Source organism: Urocitellus parryii, chromosome 9, assembly GCF_045843805.1.
Source record: "Urocitellus parryii isolate mUroPar1 chromosome 9, mUroPar1.hap1, whole genome shotgun sequence".
Lineage (NCBI taxonomy): Eukaryota > Metazoa > Chordata > Mammalia > Rodentia > Sciuridae > Urocitellus > Urocitellus parryii.
In genome coordinates, this window is record NC_135539.1 from 13,005,630 (window position 1) to 13,029,968 (window position 24,339).

The following is a 24,339-nucleotide window of genomic DNA, read 5'->3' on the forward strand; positions in this document are numbered from 1 at the left end:
ATGACCTGAAGACTTCCTAGGCCCCAGCTCTTAAAGGCTCTGCCATTCCCCAAAAGTGCCACTCAGGGGAACAAGTCTTCATTACATGGACCTTTGGAGACACTTAAGATCCTAATTATAGAAGCAGAATAAATCCTTTTTTTTACTGGGATTAAACTCAGGGGCACTTGCCCACTGAACCACGTTCAAAGCCCTATTTTATATTTGATTTAGAGGCAGGATCTCACTGAGTTGCTTAGTGCCTCATTGTTGCTGAGGCTGGCTTTGAACCAGCGACCCTCCTGCCTCAGCCTCCCAAGCCAATGGGGTTGCAGGTGTGCACCTCCGGCCCGGCTGAATACATCCATTTTTTACTTAGACTATTTTCAGTTTACGATGGGTTTACGGAAATGTGACTCCATCGCAAGTCAAGGAGTGCCTGTGTTTACAGCATCCGGAACCACCACGTCAATCCAGATGACCCCGAGCACCAGCTCAGGGGGCCGCAACATGGAGGCCGAGCTCTTGCCATACCACGGTCCCAGAGGGGACCTCAGCGAGACATCCTGTCACCTGCCCTATCTGAGTTCAAGACAGTCGAACCTCAGATAGGAGAAGGGACTGGGTGACCTTTGTCACTTCTACCTCTTCTCTTTTTGAGGCCATGTCACACATGAACATCGCTCCTTTCTTGTAAGAGTCTGATGAGCTGAATTTGGTCAAAGCACATGGGGTGGGCTGGGGAGAACCAAAATAGGCCCGAAGCCTCCCAGAAAGCTCCCCAGCAAGCGCTGCAGACAAAAAGCCTCTCTCCCTGCAGCCTCTAAATGCACATGCTCTCATCAATAAAGAGGAAATCAAAGAAGACCATCTGGGACAAAAGACATTCTCTGGGGAAGACAAGAGCCTGCTCTCCTCCTGACGGCTCTCTCTGAAGTGCTTCTAAATGGCCCTTTGCTGGCCCTTACCTGGCAGGGGGATTCGTCTGCGTGCACACAACTTCTAAGCAGCCCAAACTCAGCTGCGCCCACCCCACCACCACCTGGTTCGTCTTTTGTCTCTTAATTTACTGCACAGACAACCTTACGTAAGAATGGATCTTTTTTAAAAAGCAAAATCCAACCACAATCCCAGCATTTTACACATTCCACCGAATGCTCTCTTTTCTTTCTGTTCCCCTCTCTAAAAGTCCCCCGCCCCCAGCCACTGTCAATGCTGCCTCCATAACACGGGCAAATTCTTCAATTCCCTTTCTTAAAAACTTAAACATATAGCCCCACTTGGCATCTGACTATGGAGACATGGTAAGTGTCATTTTTAATGTCCACACGTAACATTCCATGAGGCTGATATACTGTAACAGATTGTAACCACTTTCCTATGGCTACACACTGGGGTTATTTCTTTCTTTCTTTTTTTTTTTTGGTACCAGGATTGAACTCAGGGGCACTCCACCACTGAGCCCCATCCCCAGCCCTATTTTGTATTTTATTTAGAGACAGGGTCTCACTGAGTTGCTTCGCGCCTCACTAAGTTGCTGAGGCTGGCTTTGAACTCGCAATCCTCCTGTCTCAGCCTCCTGAACCTCTAGGATCACAGGCATGCGCCACTGTGCCTGGCTGTTTTTAATGACTTCAACTGGACACGTAGGCATTTTCTTTCTTCTAGGTCACATCCTCATAAAATCCAAGCATGGGATCACTGGCTCAAGGAAAAATCAAGGTCTTTTTTCCTTCCACTTGATGTGAATTGCCTGACTGATTGCTAGAAAACGGCTGAACTTTAAACACCAGCAGAGGGGAGCACAGAAGTCTCCGGACCCGGTGACCAGCACTGACTGCTCACATTTTAGCAAATGCATGCGGGATCCGTGTCACTGCTAAAATATACAGCTGCAAAATGCTACCACATGCTTTGGTTGCATTTCTCAGATAGAAAATCTGGGCAGGTTTGGAGTTAACTGCGCAGGAGTCCCCTTTTCCCCTTATCTGAGGGGTGTGTTCCAAGACCCTCCAGGTCACAGATACTGTAGAGCCTCGTGTATACCGTCTGGGCCTATATGTTCATACCTATGTTGTAGTTTGATTTCTACATTAGGCACAGCAAGCGATCCATCATGATGATCATAAAACAGAACAATTAGAACAATTCATTATAATAAAAGTTATTTAACATTTGTGAATTCTTTCTAGAATCCTCCATTTCACGTATTCTGACCACGGTAGACCCTGTTAACTTCCATCAAGGAAAGCGAAACTCGATCGCGGGGGACAAGAGTATTTCCTTTTTGGCTCAGGAACCGTGATTGTCTGACTCTCTGGGTAAGTTCAGAGTCCTCTAGGTGGCCACGGCATGGCCGAGGAGACAATCGATTTCACAGCGGATTATATTTGTCTGTTATTGGCCGGCTTTTAGGTCGTCCTTGTTCTAAGGATACCTGATTGTGGGTTTAGTTTAAAAACGCAAAACCCTCCTAAGGAGGGCGAGCCCCTGCCCATGTTTGTCAGTTATCCACCCTCTCCCTTCTGCGAAAATCCCCTCCAATTCTTTTTGCCCATTTGTCTATTAGGTATGTGTTTTTCTCTTATTAATTTACAATCAGGCTTTAAGTATTGTGGACACCAATTATTCAGCAGCTATGTGTAGTTATGGGGTGACTTATGTCTCCCCCTCCATGCAGAATGGGACCGTGTTGGAAATAGGATCACAGCAGAGGTGACCGACAGCCCTGGCCAACTAACCCCGCGCCGGGCAAACGTCTTCTCCCCGCGTGGCTGGCCTTTCCAGTTTCTTTATCATGGTTTCTGGTGGACAGAAGTTCATAATGTTAACCCAATACCTGTGTCCACGGGTTTCCTCTGTGGTTTGGACTTTATAATCACCGAAACAGACATTTCAGCCCCTCTGCTAGAAGAGAACCTCGCCAACTGTGGGTGCATGGATGTCTAGTTATACCCCATAGGTGAAGCCAAATCTTCCAGGAAAGCTGGAGAGCAGGTCACCCTTTGGCCTCTGAGAGTCTGTGCTGTGGGCTCAGCAGCCACTCCAGCACCTGCAGAGAGAGAGCCCGATGCTATCTGAACTTGGGTTTTACAGTGAGACCAGGCTCTCACTCACCAAGACCTCTTTAACAGAGCATGTCCAGCCCAGCTACTTACAGAGAAATACCCAGGCACACAGCGAGCACACAGTAGGCGCTCAATGCTTGTCCACTGACCAGGTGGCCAAGGCAAGGACAAAGGATGCAGCGGTGACCAAGACAGGCGGGAGCCATGGAACAGAGGTCTTGAGAGTACACAATGCTTTCCTGATTAACTATCAGGCCGCATTAATTATGCAGTTGTTTAATTAGCACGGTGGTGTGTCATGAGTGAGCGCTGCGTGGGAGCCTCCCTGGAGGAAATGGTACTGAGGTAGAAAGGCAGAGCTGCGGCTCCAGGAGGCTCCAGTTTGGATCTGGAATGTTCAAGTCTCGATCTCCAGCTTGACACTATTGGGAGGTGCTGGACATTTTAAGAGGTAGGGCCTAGTGGGAGGTCATTGGGTCATTAGGGATGTGTCTTTGAAAGGCATTGTGGGACCATGGTGTCTTTCTCTTTTGTTCTTTGGCCAGAAGAGTGGTTTTTTTTTTTTTTTTTTTCTGCCATGGTGTGCCACCACATCCACAAATCCATAGGGCAATCAAGGTGGGAAAATCCCAAACCAAAATAAACCTTTTCTCTTTTTAAGTTGATTTTTCTCGTTTTTTTTTTTTTTTATTATAGTAACAGCAAGCTGACTGATACAAGGGCCAATAGGGGTCAACAAAGGCAAGCCCCTGAGGACAGCGTCACAGAGTTCCAGGTGGGAGGCGACGGTGGCCTGGGCCTGGCTGGAGTGGAAGGGTTCTGAGGTGGCTGCGGAGTGACGTGATTTGCCCCTGGGTATGGGATGTGGACAGTGGTGCCCTCCAGCAACCCCCCCTCGGGGAGGAACTTGGGGAGAAGCCAACAGGTGACCCTTCAGGTGAAGAGTGAGATGACACCAGCCGACCAAGCAGGGGACCAAGGTTCTGTGTTTCCAAACTGCCCTCAACGTGACAGTCCTCCAGGGACCTTGTAAAAGGCAGACTCCTGGGACCTCCGGGAACCCGTTCAGTCATCCTTCAGGGCAGGGCCTGGGAACTGGTGTTTGTCACATGTGCCTTAGAAATACTGACACTGTCAGGGGATCGAGTGGGACTCTGGAGGGACCTTTAGGTCCCTGGAAATCTCCCCCGGGGTGCTCCACTGTGACCTTTGACATCCCGCACGCCAAGCTGAACTAATCACGGCCACCCACCCATCCTCAGTGGCTCCTCCTGCTCCTGGGAGACCTGAGCCAGCTGACCGAGGGCCCCAGGACCCCACAACCCTCCTCCCTCAATGTCCTTTCCAACTCCTGAAACTCACCAACTGGGAGCCCGCCACAGCCACTCGACATCACACCTGGACACCTCTCACACCCTATTAGGAGTCACCCTGCCTCTGGCAGCTCCGGGAGAGGGAGCCATTTACAGGTGGAGGCCAAGGGGGCTGTCCCATGTCCTGCCATCGTGGGACACCCCCACAACACCACGACCCACCCAGGACGCCCCGAGCACCACGGGAAGACCCCACCTGTAGAACCACCTCATGTAAAGTCCACCCTGACCGCCTCTATTTTTTATCTTTAAATGGCTCCAGTTCCCCTCAGAATAAGAGGTGAGATCCGTGACCTGGTCTAGGAGGCTCGTCCCACCCCAGCTGCCTTCCATCTGGCCTTAAACCATTTCCAAATGAGGCACCAGGCAGATGGAACATTCCAGACCAAACTCCTCCCACTCCCTGTCCACCCGTGGCGGCCTGTGGCCTTTCCATATGCTCCTTACCTCTGAGGACGAGCTCTTCTTGGCCACTCATTCCATGAACAGAAACCCCACGTGAAGCCAGATGCTGGGGGGCACCAGGTGCAGAGCCATGGATGTCCAGGGAGCGCCCACCGAGGACGTGTCTCCAGACTCCAGGTTCTAAACGTCACCTGGGGCTAGACACCAAGCCCTCACTGCTTGACACCTAGGAACCCCCTCACATGCCTGTGAGACCAACGAACTGTGACCACAGCAGCAAACACTTTCTGAGCGTGTCGCGTGCATCAGCTCATCCAGTTCTCAGAAGGACCCTGGGGTGGCGCTGCTGCCCATCTGAGCGCTCAGGGGCACCAGGCAGAGTTCTCAGTGCCCGCCTTTATTCCCCTGACTGATCGTCACGTGGACCCTGCGGGGAGGTCCTATAACCCTCCTCAACAAGAATTAAGACACGCTCAAAGCGTCACAGAGACCATGGGTTGGACATTTTAGTATGATCAGGCAATGCCGAGGCTCAGACTGATCATTTTTTATAGGTTCCATGTGGAAAGGATGATGTTTTACTATACTGGATTCAATAAAAGTGTGCAAATAAATTTAGTTGTTTTTTCTTTTAATAAGGCTACTAGGAAATTCAAAGTTACATTTGGGTCTCACATTACATTTCTTTTTTTTTTTTTAATTGTAGATGGACCCAATATTTTTATTTATTTTTTTAATGTGGTGCTGAGGATTGAACCCAGGACCTCATACATATGAGGCAAGCACACTCTACCATGAGCCCCAGCCCCAGCCCCTCACATTACATTTCTATCCAACAGAATGTTCCGTGCTATAAAACAGGATGCTGATTACAGGTGATACGTTGGAAAATCCAAATCCATAATCTGAAACTATGAGTGATTCGATATACAGGATCCAGAATCCTAGGCAGCAAAGGTCTACCAGGGTCTATTCCGGACAGGGCAAATCTCAGGTGAATGCAATTTGCAGAAACATAAATACCCAGCGCTCCCATTGGCAAATATCATTTTCCACTAAACACATTTTCTTCTTCTGGGACCAAATGAAACACTCCTCCTCGGCAGGCAATTCTGGTTTTGTTACACAAGATACTAGACCCGGACAAGACTCAAGAATCATGCTCCATGAACTTATAAGTGCAGAAGGGTTCCGTGGAACACCACCAAAATGGCAGCCGTACCTTGGCTGTGCTCTGTACACCAGGCACTGGCCTGGCATGGGCACGGTACCAGCTAGGCCATTTCACTAAACCACCTCCCATCCAACCAGTAAGGCAGAGCCAAGCTTAAAACTCTGCCCTGTTCTATTCTGCTCTAATGGCCAAACTCTTTCCACCCTCCACCACCACCCAGCATGCTCAGAATGAAGTCCAGAGCTTGCCTGCATTAGAATCTTCTAGCACATTGGCTAGAATGCAGATCTGTGGGCAGCACATCCAAGAATTAGGAAATCAGAATCAGTAAGGCTGAGGTCTGGGAACCTCCTCTGTCTGTGCTCTGGGAGATGCTAATGCTTGGTCAAGAGGTAGCGGACAGCCTGCTCTACGGTGTCTGAGAGCTGGACCCGGTCCTCAAGACTCTGCCTCCAACTGCAACCCAAAGCTGACCACTTGCCACCTCCACCTTCTACGGAGTCCAGAGTGTCCCCATCTCTCATCCACAGCCAGCAAAACTCCTAACGCCATTGGGTACCTTGCGGGGTTCCATGAGGAACAGCTATTGACATTAACGATCCTGTTATTATTTTTAAACATATTCGCTTTACTGCATCTCTGTGTATCCATCACTGCTGTGAATGCATTTCAGAGTAAGCTGCGGACACGAGAACACTTCCCCGGGCCTTGGTGACTTGAGCTGCTGCCACAGATACATCAGAAGCTGGGCAGCTGGTGAACAACGGAAATGTGCTGCTCCGGGGCCGGGGCTGGGGCTCAGTGGTGGAGCACTTGCCTCGAACAGGTGAGGTGTGTCCTTCAACCAAAAGAAAGAAAGAAACGTGCTGCTCACGGTTCTGCAGGCTGAGAGGTCCAAGGTCAAGGCGCGGGCAGATTTGGTGTCCGGGGGGGTCTGCTCCGTCGACGGCACGTCCTCGCCTCACCCTCACGTGGAGGAAGGACAAGCCCTCTCTGGCCTCTTGTAGAGTCAGTGGTCCCATCAGGAGAGCGCTGACCTCAGGTCTAGCCACCTCCCCAAAGCCCCGCCTCTTGTGCCTCAGCTTGGGGGTGAGGATTTCAACATATATGTGTGGGGGAGGGACACGGACGCCCAGACCACAGTACCCCTAAACATGTCGGCAGGGACGTCACTCATCAGAGTTTAATGGTTGCCTACGGTTGCGTGTTCGTTTGCTTTAAGATTTTTATGTTACACTTATATATAGTGAAATGTGCAAATCTGAAGACTCAGACTAGGTGAGCCCCCTAAAGGCACACGCCTGTGTATCCTCCCAACTGCTCTGGGAGGTTCTGCCAGGAACCCGGGGACTCCAGCACCTTTGCCCTTCCTTCCCAAAGCCATGTGCCCTCAAGAGGAATGAACTGGAAACACCCTGGATATTTATACAGCTCAAGAAAACAAAAGGGCTGATCAGAGATGTCTGTACACCCAGTGTGTTCCAAAGCAGCACAGCATCATTCCCAAGAGCCAAAAGATGGACACAACCCAAGTGATATACCAATAGATGAATGAATGAACAAATCTCCCCCTTCTCACACACACACATGCACGCACGCACACACACACAGAGGAATATTACCCAGCATTTAGAAGGAAGAAGATCTTTTCATCTGCCACAAAGTGAACAAACCATAAGGACATTACGTGAAGCGAAATAAGCCAATGACAAGGTAAATACTGTCCGTCTCCACTTCTGTGAGGTTCCTGGAGCAGTCAAACCCACCAAGATGCCAAGCAGAACGGTGGTCGGCAGGGGCCAGGGAGGAGGGCTGTGCTTTTTTGTTGCTGTAACCAAAATATCTCAGGAGACCAACGAAGGAAGGAGGGATCACTTGGACTCGGGGTTTTAGGAGTTCAGCCCTCGGTGGTGGGCTCCGCTGCTCTGGGCCTGAGGTTGGGGAGAACCCTGCGGCCAAGGAAAGCTACTCAGATCCCGGCAGCCAGGGAGGAGCTGGGAAGGAAGGGGCCAGGGACGAGATATAGTCCCCAAGGGCACACCCAGTGACCGAGTTCCCCAACCACACCCCACCTACCCACTCGTGAATTCAGATCACTAATCCATCCAGTGGATCAGCCCATCGATGAGGCTGGAGCCCTCGAGATCCAAACACGCCCCCAGAGCCTCATCTCTGGCCACCGCTGCCCTGGGACCAAGTCTCCGAAGCCTGAGCTTTGGGGACATTCGAGGTCCAGCCCATAACGAGGGGAAAGAGGATCACGGTTGAACGGCACAGAATTTCCGCTCCGCAGCATGAAGACAGTTCTGGAGGTGGACAGTGGTGAAGGTCGACCGTCCTCATCTGTGTGCTGAGTGAGAGCCAATGAACGAGAGGCTCAGAGATGGCGACGATGAGGCCCTGTGTGGATCTGATTTTCTTTTTCAAGACGCAGGTTCTCACTCTGTTGCCCAAATTGGCCTTGAAATCCTAGGCTCACGCTCTCCTCCTGCCTCAGGCTTCAGAGCAGCTGAGGCTATAGTACATTCCGGGTCTGGCTTGGATCTCACGAGCCCCCCACAGGCCCATGTGGTAGAGCCTCCGTTCCCATGTTGGGAGCACTGGGAGGTGGTGGGACCTTTAAAAGGCGGAGCCTATTGGAAGGTCCTCAGTCTATGAAGGCAGCCCTTGAAGGGAATGGTGGGGGGCTCGCCCTCCTCTCCCTCCACCACTCCACAGGTTGTGATGTAGGTTTTCTTTTTTTCACTCCATCCTGCTCATGACCTACGATCTCATCAGATGCCCAAAGCCAAGGGGAACCCTAACCTTGGAACTGGAACCTCCAAACTAGGAGCCAAAATACACCTTTTCTCTCCTGAGTTCGTCCTCTCATGCATTTTATTGTGGTCCTGGAAAGCTAAGACAGGTGATGAATTTTAGATTACATGTTTTGCACCACAATTAAAACTAACTAGTGATTTTTTTTTTAAATTGTTATTAGGTATTGATGGACCTTTATTTATTTGTTTATCTGCGGTGCTGAGAATCGAACCCAGGGCCTCACACATGCTAGGCAAGTGCTCCACCTCTGAGCCACCACCCCAGCCCCCTAACTAGTAATTTTTAAAGAAAGAGTTGAACCGACACAGATCTCGCCGGTAAGTGGCCTTCAATCCGCTTGGAGGAGCGGGGTCTCCCTTCACACTCAGGGTAATTTTGTGGTGTTCACCCTCGGGTTTTGTATCTCTGGGTCCTTATTTTCCACGATCTTTTGACCACATCTAATCAATCAGACCACAAATCCATGACAGGCCCATTCGCTGCCTAGTTCCTGAATGCCAAGACCAAAGCCACAACGCTCACAGGCCATGAGCCAGAGAATGCCGACACACCAGCCCGACGAGTCCCCTGCTGGTCCTCCATGTGGATTCCCCAGGGCAGAGACGGCAGGACTAGACCCTAGAGTTACTCAGAATCACTGTACACCATTACCAAGGGATCAAGTGGCTCTGATTACACCTTGTGACGCAGCTGTGTCCTCCGGAACTTCCCGTTGAACTGACCACCAAGCATTCAGGTCAAGGCAGATGCTGGCCTCCAGTGAGAACCAGAAACTCCAATCACAGTCGTGGCCTTCACATGCTGTGTGGGGATTCTGTTTCTCGTCTACACTACAGGCCTCTTTTGCTAAATGGAGGTTTTTGTCTGGGGCCAGTCTCTCCTTTTCCATCGTACGGTGCGAAAGACGAAGCAGCACCAGGAACCGGGTCCTTGTACCCTCTGCTCCAGGATTCTCCCTCCACTCCAAGTGTGGGCTAGGACTCGGCTGCCAGCATGCTCTCTGCCTTCCCGCATGGCAGTCTGCAGCACTCCTGTCGGTACTGGCTGGACAACTGCGCCGTGGGGACCATCCTGGGCAACTTTGCGGCATCCCTGGTCTCTATGCACGAGATGCCAGTAGCATCTCCCACCCACCAGACCCAAAATGTTCCCCAAGTTGTCCCTGGCTCAGAATCGCTGTTCTAAAGCTTTGGCAAGAATCAAGTTTCCCAGTCTGGCTCATAGCCAATGACTGGCTGATACTGGGGTGCAAAAGGCTAGCTCCCTGGCTCTAGCTGTCCCTAGAGAGGGAGCAACTGTGCAGAGTTTGAGTTTATGACGAGTTTATGATGGAGGGTCCTCTTCCCGCCATGGGCCAGCCCTGCTCTGGGTTTGGCAGGAGACCATGCAGTGCTTGGCTGTGAACCCTTATCTAGAAGGACTTTGTCATGCACCCTATTTATGGAATGAATTATGTCCCCTGAAAAGACATTCTGAAGTCCTAACTGCTAGTACCTCAGAATGTGATCTTTGGAAATAAGGTCATTGCCGACATATAGAAGACCCCCAACTCACAGTGGCTTGACTTACAATGTTTTGACTTTATTATGGTGTGGAAGGGAGCCCATAAAAACACCGGTTTCCACTCTCAGTAGAGTTCAACACATTAGGCAACACTTGGTTGTAAAGCAGAACTTGCACTAGACGGTCTTGCGCCGCGTAGGCTGATCCAGGCGTTCTGTGGGCATTTAAACCCGGCCGAGCCAAACTCGTGTGCAACAGATCCAGGGGCATGAACTGCACTTGGGACTCAGGATGGGCTAGCTGGGATGTGACCCTGTCTTAAGTCCAGGGGCACCTATGATGATTTTATCTAGGATGAGGTCACACTGGAGCAGAGCTGGTCCTAATCCACATGACAGGTGTCCTGGGAGACACACCCGGGGAGAAGCTGGCCATTGACAGCCAAGACAGAGAGCAGAGAAATGCAGCTGGGAGCCAGAAAAGGTTGAGAAGCACCTGCAAACCAGAGGCCAGGAGGGAGCCGGAGGGAAAGACTGCGGCAGGCTGCGGGGGAGTCTGGCTGTACCAGTGCCTCCATCTTGGAGGATGAGCCTCCAGGACTCCGAGACAATACATTTCTGGAGTGTTAAGAGATACGGATTCGTGCCCAGGAAACTAACCCACGTCCCCATCCCTGTCATAGGCTGTGCTTCCAGAGAACCCAACATAACCAACTGGCCTTCCCACCCAGAGAGCGCGGAGCCCCAGGTGAGCGGGAACTCTTCCCTGCAAGTCAGCATGAGCTCCTTGTCTCTCAGAAAGTACGGCTCTGGCATTCAAAGAGAAATCCATGCAGCACCATTCCCCCAAGTCGGTGTCACTAACATGAAAACTCTCAATTAAGATCCACGGATTCGGCTGGGGTTGTGGCTCAGCGGTAGAGCGCTCCCCTAGCACGGGCGGGACCCGGGTTCGATCCCCAGCACCACATAAAAATAAAGGCATTGTGTTGCGTCCAGCTACACCTAAAAAATAAATATTAGAAAAAAAAAGATCCACTGATTCCCCCACTGCAAGCTGGACCTCTTGTGTTGGAATCAGGGGGAGACGGTGCCTTCCAAAGGGTTTTTTCAAGGGCAGATGTGACCCCGCTCAATGAAGCGGGCGCCTTGGTCCCTGCACGAGGCGCACTCTATACTAAGAACTGCCATTTGTAAGTCTGTGTCCTCTGCTAGTGGAGAGTTCCCTGCAGACAGGGATTGTATGATATTTATTTTGTTGATCCAACTAAAGACCTCTGGCACCTAATATGGACCTTAAGAAAAAATAGAAGAGGAAAAAAACTGAGCAAACTAGAAAAGAAGAAAGAACAAAGGGTAATGGGGGGAAGAGAGAAAAATCTATCCAAAGTTTCTAGACGATTCTCCCAACACTGCTCTAAGCAGTTGTAAAAAAAAATAAAATAAATAAAGTCATCTTAATCATAAGAGGGGCACAAGAGGAGTCCTCGGCCAGGACTGCAGGGCCAAACCCACAGTGACAGGAAGGAACAGCCACATCCGCCTGCCAGCAGCATGGGCAGCAAGCTCTGAAGCCCGACGTGACAGCACAGAGCGCAGATGAGCAATGCGAGCTGTTCCCAGATCTCAGTCTTACACACTTGGAGCTCCCGGAGGAACCCAGAGGCCCGGCCTGCAGCTCGTGCCGAGGACGGGGAGCCGGCCTGTCACCAGGGACAAACCTGCTTCCACAATGACAGAAGCCAGGCCCTGCCGTCTCTCTTTAGGAGCAAGGCAGACAGCCGTCCTCAGAGTCACTCGGCTTCTGAAATGGCAGCTGCCCTGCTTCAAGAAGCCACGAAGTGGGGAGTGGGCAGACAGCCTCTCCCCCCTGGCCTTTCTCATGACGCCCACGCAGGCGTCACGACTGTGTCCTGACAGGAGCTGGCCCCTGGGGTGGGCTAACCACCCACCAGCTCCTTTACCCAGGAGACCCCTTCACTCCGAGCTCACACCTGCACGGTGGTGTCCCTCCCTCCACTGCACCCGTGAGACAGCACGGGGACCCTCGCACAGCCAGGACATGGCGGGGGGCTGAGCACCGGCCACCTCCCTCACGCTTACCAGACTGAGGGGGGCCCCGTTCCCCTCCCCTGGGTCCATCTCCCACCCTGTGCCTGCTGCTGCCATCCCACAGGTTTCCGGAAGTCACCAGATGTCAAGCATCACTGGAGACTCACAGGAAGCACCCAACCCACCTGCTGGTAGTCCCGGGAGGGAAGATCCACCCAGAGGAACAGCCGGGTGCTGGGCTGGGGTGACAGTAGACCAGCCAACACCTTGCCCACCCTCTCCCCACCCTCAGCACCTCAGCACAGCCCGCCTGCCAGCCAGCTGCCACCAGCTGCACTCGTGGACACGTGCAGAGGCCAGAGGTCTCCTGGCCCACCAGTGCCACAGACCCGGGGTGTCAGGGAATGGACCTCCCGACTCCCAGCAGCCCTCCATCAGTGGCCAGCCCAGCAGCAGCTGGTGGACAACACCCAGCACCTCGCCCCTCTGCAGCGTGATCCACACGAGCACCCAGTTTCCACAGCAGCGGGGAGGAACTAGTCACCTCCTGGGACAGCCAGCTAGATCATGCATCCTGTCACCTCCTGGGGTCCCCTCCCTCATAAACGACTTGCTTTGCCTCAGGGTCTTCTCAAGGAATCCAAACTAAGGGAGGGATCAGTCTCTACCATTGAACACACACCTACACACCCACTCACACACACACCCACTCACACACCCACTCACACACACACACACCCACTCACACACACACACACACTCACACACACACACACTCACACACACTGATAGTGGAACAGTCCCTTCTGTCCCCGTGTTTAGAACCTGCACCTGAGGGCTGGGGGTGAAGCTCGGGGACACAGTGTGTGCACAGCATGCATGAGGCCCTGGGTTTGGTCCCCTGTACCCGGCAAAAGCTGCACCCCTAGATGTGGTGCAAGGTCATCAAAGCTCTGGCCAAGAGAGTACAGTTTTGAGGTGCACCTGGTGTGTTCGTGTAAAACGATCCTGCCTGCACGGGGTGGATGGTGGTCACCTGTGTGACAGCTGGATGGGCCTCGTACTGGTTGGGTCTTCCCCTTGCCTGGGGGGTGGGGGTGGTCCAGATCTTCCTACCCAGCCCTGGGTGGCCTCCCACAGCAGCCAATCACAGGTCCCTCGCTGCGGGGGTGGGGGTGGGGGGACAGGAAGCCAATCTAACAGTTTGCCTGAAAAATATCCATGCATCAGCCAATTCTCCTGCTCACTTTTTTTTTTTCTTTCCCAAATCAATTTCTGGAAGTCAGAATGACGAATAGCTTTATACCCCAGACAATCATTCTCCTGATTAAATAACTCAACATCAATAACAGAACAAGTCCCAGAGTGGTGCTGGTTACATGATCCTACATATATGGTGAGATTTCACAGAACCACACACACAAAGGCGCCCCGCCCCCAACACACACCCCCGTGCAAAAAAAAAATAAATAACTAAAACAACCCCCAAAACAGGGACATCTGAGCCAGGCCTAGGCTAATCACCATTATCCATTTCCTGATGTGGCTAATGTACTCTGGGGTACATGGAAACGCTGTCCTTGGGGGACAGAGGACACAGGAACTGCACTCGATTTCCTCAACCTCTTGGGAGTCAAAAATCATGTAAAAAAATTTTTAAATAATATCTGGGTGTATGATGCAGGCCTGTCATCCCAGCCACGCGGAGGCTGAGGCAGGAGGATGGCGAGTTCCAAGCCAGCCTCAGCCAAGGCGAGGCCCTCAGCCACTCAGTGAGACCCTGTCTCTAAAGAAAATCCAAAATAGGGCTGGGGACGGGGCTCCGTGGTGGAGTGCCCCCGAGTTCCATCCCCAGTCCCTCCCTCCCAAGAAAAAATCAAATAACAAAATCAAATTAAAATGCTGCTTTTTTCTCAAAGCTGCCGAGGAAGCCCACCCTTACCTGAGAGCTGGGGATCAGCGCCTTCCACCAGTGGCCGCCCTTCACCAGGTCCACCTCGCACAGGGGCACGGACACTTTCCCAATGACGCAGTGGCGGGAGAACTTGTCGAAGTCCACCACGGTCAGGAGCAGGGTCCTCCGCTGGGCCTCGAGGAAGGGGATCTCGAAGGTGTAGCGCTCCTCGAACACGGGCTTCTGGGTCTTGCGCTTGACGGCCGTCTGCTTGGAGTTCTTCTGGTCGGGCAGCAGGCACACCTTGACGTAGGGGTTGGAGTGCGCCAGGTCCTGGCGCGCGCCGTCCTGGGAGAGCGGGGGCGGCAGGTCCCGGGCCTCGATGACGCGCACCGTCAGGTGGTTGTGCAGCAGGTCGTACTGCGTGCTGAAGTGCAGCATGCCCAGCTGGTACCTGGACAGGATCTCCTCGTCCGTCAGCGAGTCCACGTCGTCGCTGCTCGAGTCCAGGGAGTAGAGCCGCGGCTCGAACTTCCTGAAGTAGTCGTCGGGGGTGTAGGTCCGGCGCAGCACCGACGGCTGGATGGCCTCCTTCTTGGCGCTGAGGACCCCGAACTCCATGGGCTTGATGTCGATGAGCGGGGAGCTGGGGCGGCGCGACTCCAGACCTGCGCGGCCCCAAGAAATGACCGTGAGTACCGCCACCTGGACGGCGGGGGACCTCGGGGGCAGCAGACGGGTTCTCAGGGTCCACTCTGCTCTGAAGGCTCTTCTCGGCACACTTGGAAATCTGGCTGTCCCTCCATCCGTGCAGGGGACGGGTTCTAGGATCCCCACCCCCCAGATACCAAAAACAGGTGGGTGCCCAAGTCCCTGGTATTAAACGCGGCAGCGTTTGGGGCAGAGAACAGGTGACATCCCCCTAGACCCCTCTCAGTGCCAAGTGCTAGGGAAATAACTGTCCTACTGTGTGGTGGAGGGATAGCCACACGTCCCGTTCAGACTCTTCCTTCTTTCTCTGAGTATTTCTGATCCACAGCTGGTGGAACCCGGGACACAAAACCCTTTTAATATTGAGACAGGGTCTTGTTAAGTTGCTTAGGGCCTTGCTGAATTGCTGAGGCTGGCCTTGAACTTGCAATCCTCCTGTCTCAGCCTCCCAAGCCGCTGGGATGACAGGCGGGCACCATCACGCTCAGCACAACATTCTTGTTAATTGCCCGAACATCTGTTTTGCAAGCAAGCATCATGAGAATCTTGCCTGAGGCCCGGGAGGTCTGCTGATAACTGTGAGAACAAAATCCCCCGTATTCAGAGCTGGGAGTGAGACTTAGGAATCCTGGAGACCAGCGCTGTCCACAGAAATACAATGACAGCCAGGAGCGCAAGCCATGAGAGTGACTTAAAATGGTCTAGCCACCACAACTTTTAAAACATGCAGAGAAACAGGTGAAATGAATTTTCACAATTTATTATTTGACCTACTAGTTGAGCATCACTCATCTCAAAACCCCAAATCTGAAATATTCCAAAATCCCCAAATCCAAACTTTTGGGGGAGAGATGGGGCTATCAAGGATCGAACCCAGGGGTGCTCAACACCTGAGCCACATCCCCAGCAGATTGAGACAGAGTCTCACTGAGTTGCTTAGGGCCTCGCTAAGTTGCTGAGGCTGGCTTTGAACTTGCAATCCTCCTGCCTCAGCCTCCCAAGCCACTGGGATTACACACATGTGTCACCGTGCCTGGCCAGAATCCAAATTTTTGAACACCAACATGATGCCACGGGTGGAAAATACCACGCCTGTCAAAACACTAGGCACATTAAAAATACAGTATAAAATTACCTTCAGACTCTGCATGGAAGATGTATATGAAGCATAAATGAATTTCACATTTTGACGTAGATCCTACCCTCAAGATATTTCCTGATGTCTCTGGAAATATTCCAGAATCTGAAATCTGAAACACTACCAAGCATTTCAGATGAGGGTCACCCAATCTGTAGATCCAAAATATCACTCTGACATGTGACTAATACAAAAACATTTCCGTTTAAAATGTGTAAAATTTTGACATGTAATACAAAAACATTTTAGTTTAAAATGCTTAGCATATTTTAAATTCTCTTTTTCATACTGTCTTCAAAGTCTAGAGTGTGTTTTACATTTTTACCCCTCCTAACCTGGCCCAGTGCCACTTTTGTGCCCAACAGCTAGGTGTGGCTGGTGGCTGTTGCACCAGGCAGCAACGTCTAGAGCTCAGGAGGCTTAAGAAGCTCAAGATGCCATCAGTCCCCGATTCAAGACCTGAACTTTTTTTCCCTATTTCCTTTCTCATCTGCTCCCAGCAATAGACACCAATTACCTCCACCTGAATGGATTTGTCACTTATGAATTTTAAGATTTTTCCTTCCATTAAAAGAATCTTGGAGCCAGGCACGGGGGCGGGCGCCTGAAATCTCAGCAGCTCAGGAGGCTGAGGCAGGAGGATCCCAAGTCCAAAGCCAGGCTCAGAAACTTAGCAAGGCCCTAAGCAACTCAGCGAGACCCTGTCTCTAAAGAAAAAATACAAAAGAAAAGGGCTGGGGATGGGGCTCAGTGGCTAAGCACCCCTGGGTTCAATCCCCAGTTCCCCCGGCCCCATAAAATTTCTTGGACATCAACTAAATAAGATAAAGATACTTTGGGGGAGTGATAGGAGGTGGGAGTCTTTGGACTTTATTCTTCTTCCTCCTCTCTTCTACCCAGATCTTTCCATCTGGTCAAATGCACAAGCTACACAGCAGAGTGGACAAAATGGGTGGTCAAACTGACCCGAATATGCATTTTTTTTTTTTTTAGGTTCAAAAGTAAGAAAACTTCATGCACAACTCCAGGTGGCCAGCTTCTCTTGAGAAAGATCAGGCCACACTGGGACCACGGCCTCACACAGCTACCAGTTTTGAGACCTGAGCAGCAGCCACCAGGGCCCTTTCAATGAGACGTGAGCTTTCTTGCTGGCCACAGTCCCCACTCGGCCCTGGAACGCTACACCAGAGCCTCAGGGGCCACTCGTCTCTGCATGAGGGCAAGGTCTGCCTCTAACCAACCCTCTGGCACAACCCCAAAGTCACCTGAATCAGCACGCCCTGGGCTACAACGGGGCAACACTCTCCTTTTAGGATCTGAAATGATACGTGGGAGAATGTCAATCAGCTGAGCCGAGTCAATCCAACGGGTGGTCAGTAAGAGCAAAAATCAATCAAAATGATCACCCTTGACGGAGCTCAGCAGAAATCAGGGAGGTGTGACTACTCCTCCTTCACATCATCATCTGTGTCACCCTGTCTCTCAGACTGTCACCCACTCCACCTCCTCCCCCCAGCAAGGAGGCCCTTCCCCCTCTCTCCTTGGGGACACTGCTGAGTGCCTGGGAAAGCCAGCCAGGACCCCCAAGGGTCCCAGCCGGGACACTTACTGGAAATCCTCCGGGTCAGGCTGTAGGTGGACTTGGATGTGTCTGAGGACGAGCGTCTCCCATCCGGGGAGTTGGTCCGGGGAGTGAGGGGGACGTCGCTGGCTGTGTGGACGGAGTCGCCATCCTTCTCGCTGCTCCGGCTGGCCATCCTACAGGCGGGGAAGAGGGGCCGCGGGTTGTCAAGCAATCCCCAGGATGTGCCCCCCGACCCCGAATTTCATTGGCTGCCTGCACCTTTTATGCACCAGGAGCAGGAAGCAAGCGCCTCTCCAAAGGCTGAGGGCAGACCCCGGCACGGAATGAAAAGACACCCCCAGGGAAGTGGCTCTCAGATCCGCTCCACGCACTTGATGCAGCTTGGAATAACACAGGTTATAGTGTGGTCGCCTGAGACTCTCCATAGAAAATGTGACGTGATGCCCAGGAATAGCCCCCAAAATGTAGACCAATCTGTCAGGGATCTGCATTATTTCAAAGCTGGAGTTGGTGGGTGGGGAGGGATGTGTAAATTCAGGCTGTTGCCACGTGGGGGCGCCACTTTGGCTAAGTGAAGACAGACCTGTCAAGGAGACCTGTCCATCTTGGGTCCAAAAGGATACATTGTGGTCGTTTATAGGCATCCAAACTCATGCAAGTGGCTTCTGGTGACAAGAGTCCTACTATTTCCACAGTCCCTGTGTCTATAATTTAACATCGTTCAAAAATCTCCTAGAACAATGTCACTCAAGGGCTCTCTGAGTGGCAGGGCAGCCGTGGCAAAACAGCCTGGAGAATCAATGATTGAAGAACAGAAATTCGATGGGAAGAAACAGCCATGAATTTTGCAGCAGCACCAACAGCCATGCCTCCAAGTACCCTCCCCCCACAAGAAGGGGCACATAAGGTTTTGGGGGGCGGGAGAGGAGATGGGGGACGAGCAGGGAAGAAGTGATAGGAGGTGGTCAGTCTGCGCCCTGGCTGGGTGATAGGGGCAAGTTCCTGTCCCTCTCTGGGCCTCATTTCCCCACAGTGCTGCCTTGTGTGGCTGCCGTACCTGCTGGACACGTTAACACGTAGAAGATGCTAGAACAATATTTGGTATGCTGTGGGCAGGCGCTCGGTGCGCGTCAGTGATGTCATGACAACAGGTGTGGCTTCAGGTCTCCTGAATACCCACCAGGCTGCTGAGGAGGCTGGGGACGGCAGGGGGCAGGGAAAGCTGGCAATGCAGACCGGGAACCTGCAGCTCCGAGGGCCCCTGAGTCACCAGGCAGCGGTCCACCCTCCAGGCCACACCCCCAGCCTGAGCTTTCCACCTGAGGCAGGTGATTTCCAGGAAGTCTCCCCAGGCAGAGCTGACTGCGCCAGGTGCCTCCGAGGACGGCAAGGGAGGGGGACAGGCAGGACCCCAGGGCCACACGTGGGGGACAGAGGGACAGGGAACAGGCCCAACCGTGATGAGCAGGACCCCAAATGAGCCCAGGATAATGTCGAGGTCTGCAAGTGGTGCATCCCCTGTGGGCCCGGTCCCCACTGTGCACACGCTAGACACTTAAGGTATGCGCCGGGGACAAATACATAAGCACCGTTATTAATTGTTACTCCTCAACAAGGGATCGGCTGAGGTGACCCCACAGCAGCCAATCAGATCACGGTTTTTCAGACCCTTACCAGCCCAGCCCCGCCCAGCTGAAGAAAGCTGGTGACTTGAGTGACAATAAGATGTCCCCTGAGATCACCTGCAGAGCACAGGCAAAGGGCCAGCTCCTCTGCCACGTGCCACTACACAGAGGTGGCTCTTGGGCTCTCAGAGGTGGCTCCCAGCTCCGATGTCACTGTAGGAGCAGCTCCGCCAAGCCGGCGCTAGTGACATCTCTCCTCCCTGCCTGTTTGAGGACATTCGACTGCCCACTTGGTAAATCAATCTGGGGCGAACACAAGCTGTAAATTCGCTTTCTGGACGACGTACCCTGCCTCCCCGGCACAGATTTCGCATGCCCTGTCGCATTCGGTCGAGTGCCCAAAAGTGGGTTAAGCGCTGCTCGGGGTCGAGGGGAGGAGACCTGGTTCATCCTGGGAAGCGTGAAGCTCATGTATGGCTGTTCACGCTGCAGACTGCACAACTCTAGATGGTGCCATTCATCCAGACCACATTGTGAAGGATGCCACCTGGAGTGTGTGTGGTGTGCTGACCCCGGTGGGAAAGTTCCGGTCTCCTTCTTCCATTTCTCCGCTTGTGGCAAAACCAAAAGACATGGGTCTGCTTGTGGTATCTGCCCACCCGGGGCCCCATTCCCTCCTCTCTGGAGTCAGCAAACCGCAGAGCCAGACCCCCACCCGACCTTGAAATGGTGTGTCATGGGATTGCAGCCATGTCCCTCGGTTCTGCTAATCAAGGCTGCTATCACCCAGCTGCAGGAGAGGGAAGAGGTTGCCATATGGCCCCTAGGTTAAATATTCACCCTCCGGCTCCTGAGGGGAAACCGTCGCCAGTCCTCGATGCCCCAGCTTAGCTCCTGTGTGATGGTGGCTCTGGGGTGGGCAGCGAGCCAGGATGATTCTAGAGCATTGTTTCCTCCAAGGGAAGGCTAGGTCAAGTGACTGACCCAGGACACAAGCCAGGCCAGTGAGTCTCTCCTGATTTGGGTTTCTTTGTATTTTTTTTTTCTTGCTACAAAGACAATAGAAGGTAAGTCTAGTGCTAGCATGTGGGGAGAGCAGCCCCATTCAAAAAAGAAACAGAAGAAACGATATCACGTGAGCTACTGGATCCAGCCATGCCTGAAGCCCTCATCCACGGACTATCCATAACAAGACCCTCTGCTGGGCTGTCCCATACGGTGTGCAGGGTGTGAATGCACAACTCAAGGGGACAACTGGACTTCCCCACCTGACTTAGGTCCTCTATGAAATCCAAAATCCCCCAGCATGGTAACAGGACCCCAGCTCTTTGTGTACTCAGGAAGTAACTACCAAAAAAATGACAGTCACTTCTCAACTGGATGGCTGGCACTTCCGGGATTCCTTTTCCACCTGTAGGTTAAACTTTTTTTTTTTTTTTTTTTTAAGTGGACAAGACTAGACAAAATTCCCTGTCCTGCCAGAGTCCGCCCTCTTGCAAGCAGAGCTTTAATGAGACCAGATGGGTTGAGCCAGTGTCTGCCACAGAAGCTGCTGCAAACTGGGAATTACTTCTCAATGAATGAGTTGCTTTCACCATCTTTTTCTCAACTTCAGACACACTTGGAGGACTCGGGCTGCCCACAGATAATGGAAAGATCTTCAGCACCTTGACACCAGCTTCCAGGCTCTCTATCCACAGCTAGTAATGGCAGAAGCCAGTGCTTACAGAGCTCAGACTGCGGTGCTGAGCGTGTGATATGCACCTCTCACTTACCCTCAGTCACAATCCTGTAAGTTCTTTTACTATTCCACTTTCCAGATGAGGAAACCAAGACCATAGTACAGTAAAAAGAATCCCATTCCTGATCCACAAGGTGTGGTCAGAATTAAGTACTTTTCCATACGGGAATTCATTTATTCCTGCAATTCCTGCAATTAATCTCAGCACTAGGAGATGCCTCTATCTTACCATCCTGTTTTACAGATGGGAAACTGAGGCACAGAGTGATTTTTTTTTTTTTAAAGTAACTTGCCCAATTCACAGTACTAGAAAATGACCGTAGAAATAGGATTTGAACTCACACAGTCTGACAGAGAGCCACTCTGCTGTGGAAAGATCTGGTACTTGCTTTTCTGTTTTTGTTTTTGGTACTCAGGATTGAACTCAGGGGCGCATAACCACTGAGCCACATCCTCAGTCCTTTTTATTTTTTAGTCTTGAGACAGGGTCTCACTAAGTTGCTGACGCTGGCCTCAAACTTGCGATCCTCCTGCCTCAGCCTCCCTGAGTCTCTGGGATTACAGGTTTGGGCCACTGCACCTGGCTGAAGTTTGCTTCTAAGGAGAGAAAATGAGAAGACTGAGGCATGATCCCCAACCTGCAGGGAAAGCCAGGGATCAGAAGCTTCTGGAATCCCAGCCCAGGGACTCAGCTCGGACAGTACAGGGTACATGCCCCAGGGCTGCGGGGACTGGTATCACCTCTCTTCCTTTTCTGGGGCTCCTCCCCGGCCTGAGGAGCTGCACTTGATGATTTGCAGGCCCTTCCTCCTGGCCTTTACCCAGACTCTCTGACCATGTCCCTCTCCCAGCCCCAGGGAGGTGGACCAGACACGTGGCTGAGAAGCTTCAAAACTGCGTTCCCAAAATATCTGAGCGACTGGCAGATGGAGATGTTGTATGCAGGCGCGGGAGGAAAGCGAATTAGAAATAAAATGAAAGATAGCTAGCGAGAACATAAACAGCGTTGGAGGGCTGGATGGAGCCCGGAGGTACTTTCCTGCTTCCTTGTTTCTGAAATTCTGGTTTGGACCAGCAAAGGAAAAAAAAAAAAAAGGCAATTGCTTGTTCATCCATCTACCCCTCTGTGCAAAAAATACTTATTGAGCATGTACTAAAGTGCGGAGAGTCGGGACAACTTGTCTGGGATGCAGACCCTTAGACTACGATCATCCTTTGAAGAATGCCAATGTGCACAGATGTCTTTTCCTCTGGGAATATCACTCCCCCGGGATCCAAAGTGCCCACACAATTAGCACTGGGAGGCCATCTCCCATCTCAGAAGCCCCGTGTGAAACCAGCTGAACTACAGCTACCCCACGGGACCAGCTTGCCAGACAAAACAAGGGGTTCAGGACACATCCCCCACCAGCAGCCGGGATGCCCCACGGAGACTCACACCCCAAAATCAAAGTCTCTCGGGTGGCCCGGACCCGACTCTCAGGTGGTACTTACAGCCAGGGAGGAGTCTGCGCGGGGAAGGGCCCCAGGATTTCCACTTCATCCTCACTTGACTGGCAGCAGCTGGACTCGTAGCACTTCTGACAGCAGTGCCGGCAGCTCCATCTACACATCAGCAGACCAGAGATTCTAGAAAGAAAACCCTGAGGCCCCGGGGGAGGTGGGCAGCGGGCGAGGGGGGAGAGGGAGGGGAGAAACAACACCCAAAATTACAAGCAGCCGATCCCCGGCGGGAAACAAAGACAGGAGCGTGACTCGGACGCGGAGCCTGGAGAGCAAGATGTTTTCCATCTCTGTTTACCCACCGCGGCACAGAGGCGGCCAACATCCGCGCCCAAGCTGCTGACAGCCAGCCACACATTTGCAGGTATTTCTTTCCTAGTGTCCGGGAGCATCTTTCTTGGTGGGCCTTTGAGTGTTTCTAGAACCCCGTGAGGGCTAGACAATAGGTTCTCCCAACAACACCGATGAGTCTTACTCTCTTCTTGCAAAGCAAAGAAGCAAAAAAAAAAAAAAAAATTGTTTTCTTTTTTTTTTCCCCCCAATGATCTCGAAAGTGAACGGGGAGAGTCAAGCGGAATGAGTGGGGTAAGGAGGGACATCTGTCTTGCTATCAGTGCTTCCTCTGACATGGGGATTGCCTTTCAGTCGAAAGGCAGGGGAACGGGGTGCCCCTGGTCCACAGCCAGTTATTACTGAATCGTCAGCGTCCCCGAAACCCCACATGACACTCCAAAACGAGAGACAAGCCCTTCTTGATGAGAAAACCAGACCCAACACATCATTGAATTAACCCACCTCGTTCAGTGGTTCCAGCTGCCCTTTTAGAGATCCACACCGAAGCCCAGGGGCGGGAGGAGGTGAGGGTTGGAAGAGAGAGAGAGAGACCAGTTTAGCCATATTCAAAAAAAAAGAGAGAGAGAGAGAGAGAGAGAAGCACGTCACCTGGAAGGCACCCTGCATCTTCCACTTACCATCCTGGGAAGGGAGAGGAGTTTCTAACAAGGTGTTGCTATGCTCAGGGCTGCTGGTAGCCTCCTGATTAGCCAACACCGAATGAATGGGCAACTTGAGCATTTCGATTGGGTTTGCACCGTATGCTGTTATGAATCAGAGCGGGTGGATAGAGAGTCATGCTATCCAGCACAGCCAGACTCCAGGGGACTCGCAAACCTTCCTATACAGAAATAGCCACGAAGCCACCCCAAAAGGACATGATGAGCTAGCGTGCAAGCAGGCACCGAATGGATGGCACTTGGAGCCCACGCCCTGCCGGAGGCCCTACCTTCCAATTCTGCTCCAATAGTGATGTGCAGAGTTTTATATGACCACCCACTAATCGGGGGAGTTGGACAGGAAGCTGCGGTCAGGTCCTCAGGAGGCGGGGGACCCCACACACACACCCTATCTTCTTCTTACAGGTTCTCAAGGTGCAGACTCCCCCACCCTCTTGCTAATGATTTTCAAATGGGCCGAGTACACCAGGAAGCTCAGGGGCCTGCAGCCCAGCCCAGGATGCCTCCCGAGATGCACTGGGGTGCCCAGCTCAGAACTTTGAAGTCAAGAGGGGGACGTTATCATCTTTTGGGGGGTCTCTTGCAAGCAGGGAGAAGGTCTCTGTTTGCTCCCATGGACATATTGACTTCTTTCTGACCCTGGATCACGCCCACCTTCCCTTTGAAACAAAGGAAGGTGAGCCCAGCTCTGAGCCCCAGGTCTGCCCTGCCCAGCTGCAGGGAACGATCCGGAGTCACTTTCCAGTTACTTTCTGC

General features: G+C 52.2%; 1 protein-coding gene across 1 annotated transcript in view; it reads right to left on the reverse strand.

The window, feature by feature from the left end:
- Positions 1-24,339, reverse strand: part of Syt17 (synaptotagmin 17) — a 56,086-nt gene that overhangs the window by 29,180 nt on the left and 2,567 nt on the right. The window contains exons 2-5 of the mRNA XM_026402494.2: positions 23,366-23,383; positions 22,562-22,710; positions 17,726-17,874; positions 14,316-14,935 (exon numbers count right to left, since the gene is read on the reverse strand). Coding sequence (XP_026258279.1) covers positions 14,316-14,935; positions 17,726-17,874; positions 22,562-22,710; positions 23,366-23,383 — 936 coding nt within the window. The remainder of the gene's footprint in view (positions 1-14,315; positions 14,936-17,725; positions 17,875-22,561; positions 22,711-23,365; positions 23,384-24,339) is intronic.